Below are 3451 nucleotides of genomic sequence, written 5' to 3'. Positions count from 1 at the left end.
CCGGCAGTGCAGGGGTGCAGTCAAGGGTGAAGGGCGATTTAACAGCCACCTGTCTTGGAGAGTGGGCCCCACCCCAGCCCTGTCTGCCGCAGGCTGGCTGCGCTACAGGTGGAGGAGGGACGGGGAACTTGGGCGGCCCGGAGCGCGCGGCCCTGCTACAGCTTTACTTCCCACCGGCGCAGGGTCGCCGGCAGCCAACAGTGCGGGAACACCCGGGGGTCTTTTCTGCCCTTCCCGGAAAGGACATCTTTTAAACCATGTCCTGAAGGCCTGCGGACTTTTTCCTTCCGATTCACAAGCAGTTTCATGTCCTCCAAAAGTGTCTGAACACCTACTCAGACAGGTAGTCCTTCCAGACTCCACACTTACTTTGGGTGATCTAGGTGACTCCTAGAAGTCAGGGCCACAGCAATTTCTTGGTTGGAAACTCAGCCCCAAGTCTTAGAAGGAATATTTCCCTGCAGACTAAGAGAAACTGGTGTTTACAGCCTTCCCAGCCGGGTCAGCTCTCCTGAAATGCCCGAAGCAGGCCTTTGCCCGCAAGTGCTGGCTCAGACCACACATCAGATAAGAAGTTTCTCTGCACCCAAGTTCTACGGCTTCCGGGGTGGCGGGAGGGATGGAGAAGGGGTTAAATTAACTAGAGAGAGAGAGAGAGAGATCTTAAAAACCATTCAGAATTCAGGTATTGACTTCAGACATGTTTATTATAATCTTATACAGTCTACATAAATTTGAACTTGTATTTATTTGGGTTGTTCAGTTATAACATAGCATAATAAAAATCAAAGCACTGGTCCTCTGAAATAAAGCAGGCAATCACCATTCAATAAACACACGATTTATTTTGTATAAAAGGGTTAAGTTTACAACTAAACTTTTATAAAAAGTTTAGCATGAATAAGTACATCATTACACTTTGTATGCAGAAATACACATCTCTGCCACTATACAAGAAAACTCTAATTAAAGAGTTCACAAGGTTTCACTCAATATATATATATATTTATATATAAATATATACACAGCATTCAGTAGGCTTGCGTCAAAAAGGTAATTTCTGACCAAAAGACTTCATTTAAGTAACTGAATACTGGATCCTTCTGGTATTCACGCTCCACCTTTGAAAAAAGGCAAAGTCTGCTTAAATTGGGAAATTCCTTGTGATTTTAACGTTTTCGCTCCCCATGGTGGGAATAGTATATAAAGAAAACCTTCCAACTGCAGAAAGGGCATTTAAAAGTCTTTTTCATAAATAACTAATATCACAGTCCAGGTCAGAGAACACCCTGGGGAAGATGATCATTCTTAGTTTTCCTTCCATTTTTTTTTTTAAAAGGTCCATTCAACTTGTTGTTCTCCTTGTGAAATGGTTGAAAAATAAGAAGTTCAGCGCCTGAAAAGATCCTGTGGATTCGTTGTTGTTGTGCAAAGAAAAAGAAAAGTCATGAACACCTGCAAAAGATTGGGGGAGAGGCATGTTTTAGGAGAATGGAACCTAAGGGCAGAGGCGGGCAGACTGGCGCCAGGAGGAAGCCGCAGTTTGAACACTTAACCACCAAACACTCAAAGATTGGGCAAACCCTGGCGTCCAGATGCAACACACACTCTCGGCCTCGACAGCGAAAATTAAACATGAAAATAGCAGAGACTCAAGGGAAAAACTTCCCAACGCAATCTCCTATTTGGATCTCCAACAGCCGTGCTCACAGGCGCCAGTCTGCTTCTTGTAACAATTATTTGATTGAAAACAGCCCTTTAGTTAACAGATAGGGAAGTCGGAATCCCACATCACAGGGTCAGGCGCAGGGAAGCAATGCTCTGGCCAGCCCAATCTCGACGGGCTCCGGTTTTAGGGAAGGAGGATCTCTATGGAATTTGTGGCGATAAGATTAATTAGATGGAGGTTAGTACCTCATAGTACCAGAGCAACAGCGGAGTAGAGCCAGGCCATTACGTGTGTGGTAGAGCCAGGACACATTTTCCTCAGCCGCCTTCCTAGGAAGTTAACTGGGTATTTTTCATTTCTTTTTCATTTTAAAGGAAAATGTGCTGTGATCTTGAGTGACCAGAGCCAGGAGCCCCTTCAGACGTGGTTTATGAAGACAGCGGGCTACGTGTAATTCCCCTAAGTACACATTCATTTACTAACCCCCCAATTTTGCAGATACACAAAGCACCTCCCCACACAAATAAAAAACACGCGGGCGCACACACACACACTCCAAGAGGCAATTTACCAACGGGAGGCACGAGTAAACACTCACCATTTATTCAGCCACAGAGCGCTTTGCTGTCATTTGACATTAACTCAGAAGGGAATTCAGAAGCCTGCAAGAGAAAGGGGATAAAAGGCGGTGTTAGACAATCTTAAGGAGAAAAAGGAGAAAGAGCCTTTTTTTTTTTTTAAGGAGCCCAAAGAATAGCAACTTTCATTAAACACGTTTATGCTACGATTCAGAATCGCAGTTGCATTAACGTGTCAGAACTTATCAGCGATTTCACGCACGACTCAATCTACAGCAGATTTGTTTTTTTAAAAGAGAAAAGTTTATTAGCTCATCTGTCAGTCCCGGACTGCGGCCGTCTCCACAATGGGTCTGCCGGTGGCAGCCGGCGGGGGTACCGGGAGCAGGTCTTACCTGCAAGGACAGGATGCTGATGTCCGTGTTTAGGGTGGTCAGCGGCGTCCTGGACGCCTGGCTCTGCCCAGGTCGCTGGTGGTGCAGGCTGACAATCGTGGGGTGCGAGTCCAGGGCGATCTGCAGGTCCAAGATGTAGTCGATGACGTGCTGCAGGATTTCCATCTTGCTCACCTTCTTGTTCTGGGGGATGCTGGGCACCAGCTCCTTGAGCTTGGAGTAGCAGTCGTTCATGTTGTACAGCAGGCTCATCGGGTCGTCCACGGGGGTTTTGCTCCGGGAGATGCCCAGGCTGTGGTCCGAAAGGCTGTTTTTCCTAACGGACCGCACCGGACTGAAGGCTTTCATGCTGACCGCGCGCGGGGAAGGAGAGACCGGGAGGGAGCGGGCTGCCTAGGAGCTCAGGCCGCCGCCGCCTGCGGAGCTTCCTGCGCTCGGCACCGGGCTCGGCTCAGAATGAAGCTGGGCGTCTGGCGGGGCGGCTTTTATCGGCACTCGCCGGGGGCGCACGATCCGGCTTCCCTCCGTCCCGATTGGTGGAAGGCGGCGCGTCCATCAGGCCGCGCGGGCGCCCCTATTGGCGAACGCGGGCGCGGGGCGAGCGCTCCGTCCTTCCGCGTTCGCAGCCAATCCCCGTGGGGTGGGCGGGGCGGGCGCCAGCCCAGCTGGGGTGGTAAATAGAGTACAGTAAGCGCCGGGCGGGAGGGGAGCGGAGAGGCCCGGGAGGCCGGTGGGGGAGGGACGGCGGGGAGACCCCAGGAATCCAAACGTGCATCTTTATTTTAATGCCAGTGGGGAGCCAGTACCCT

General features: G+C 49.9%; 1 protein-coding gene across 1 annotated transcript; it reads right to left on the bottom strand.

Moving 5' to 3' along the window:
* Positions 1 to 688: 688 nt before the first annotated feature.
* ID2 (inhibitor of DNA binding 2) lies at positions 689 to 3104 on the bottom strand. Its single transcript, XM_045979918.1, has 3 exons — positions 2643 to 3104; positions 2268 to 2331; positions 689 to 1455 (listed from the first exon to the last, which is right to left on the bottom strand). Exons 1-2 carry the CDS (start codon positions 2988 to 2990, stop codon positions 2275 to 2277), a joined length of 405 nt encoding a protein of 134 aa, XP_045835874.1. The 5' UTR covers positions 2991 to 3104; the 3' UTR covers positions 689 to 1455; positions 2268 to 2274.
* Positions 3105 to 3451: the final 347 nt, after the last annotated feature.

The sequence above is a fragment of the Meles meles genome, chromosome 15 (assembly GCF_922984935.1).
Source record: "Meles meles chromosome 15, mMelMel3.1 paternal haplotype, whole genome shotgun sequence".
Lineage (NCBI taxonomy): Eukaryota > Metazoa > Chordata > Mammalia > Carnivora > Mustelidae > Meles > Meles meles.
Note: the sequence above shows the minus strand (reverse complement) of the source record. Positions and strands in the feature narration are given on the sequence as shown.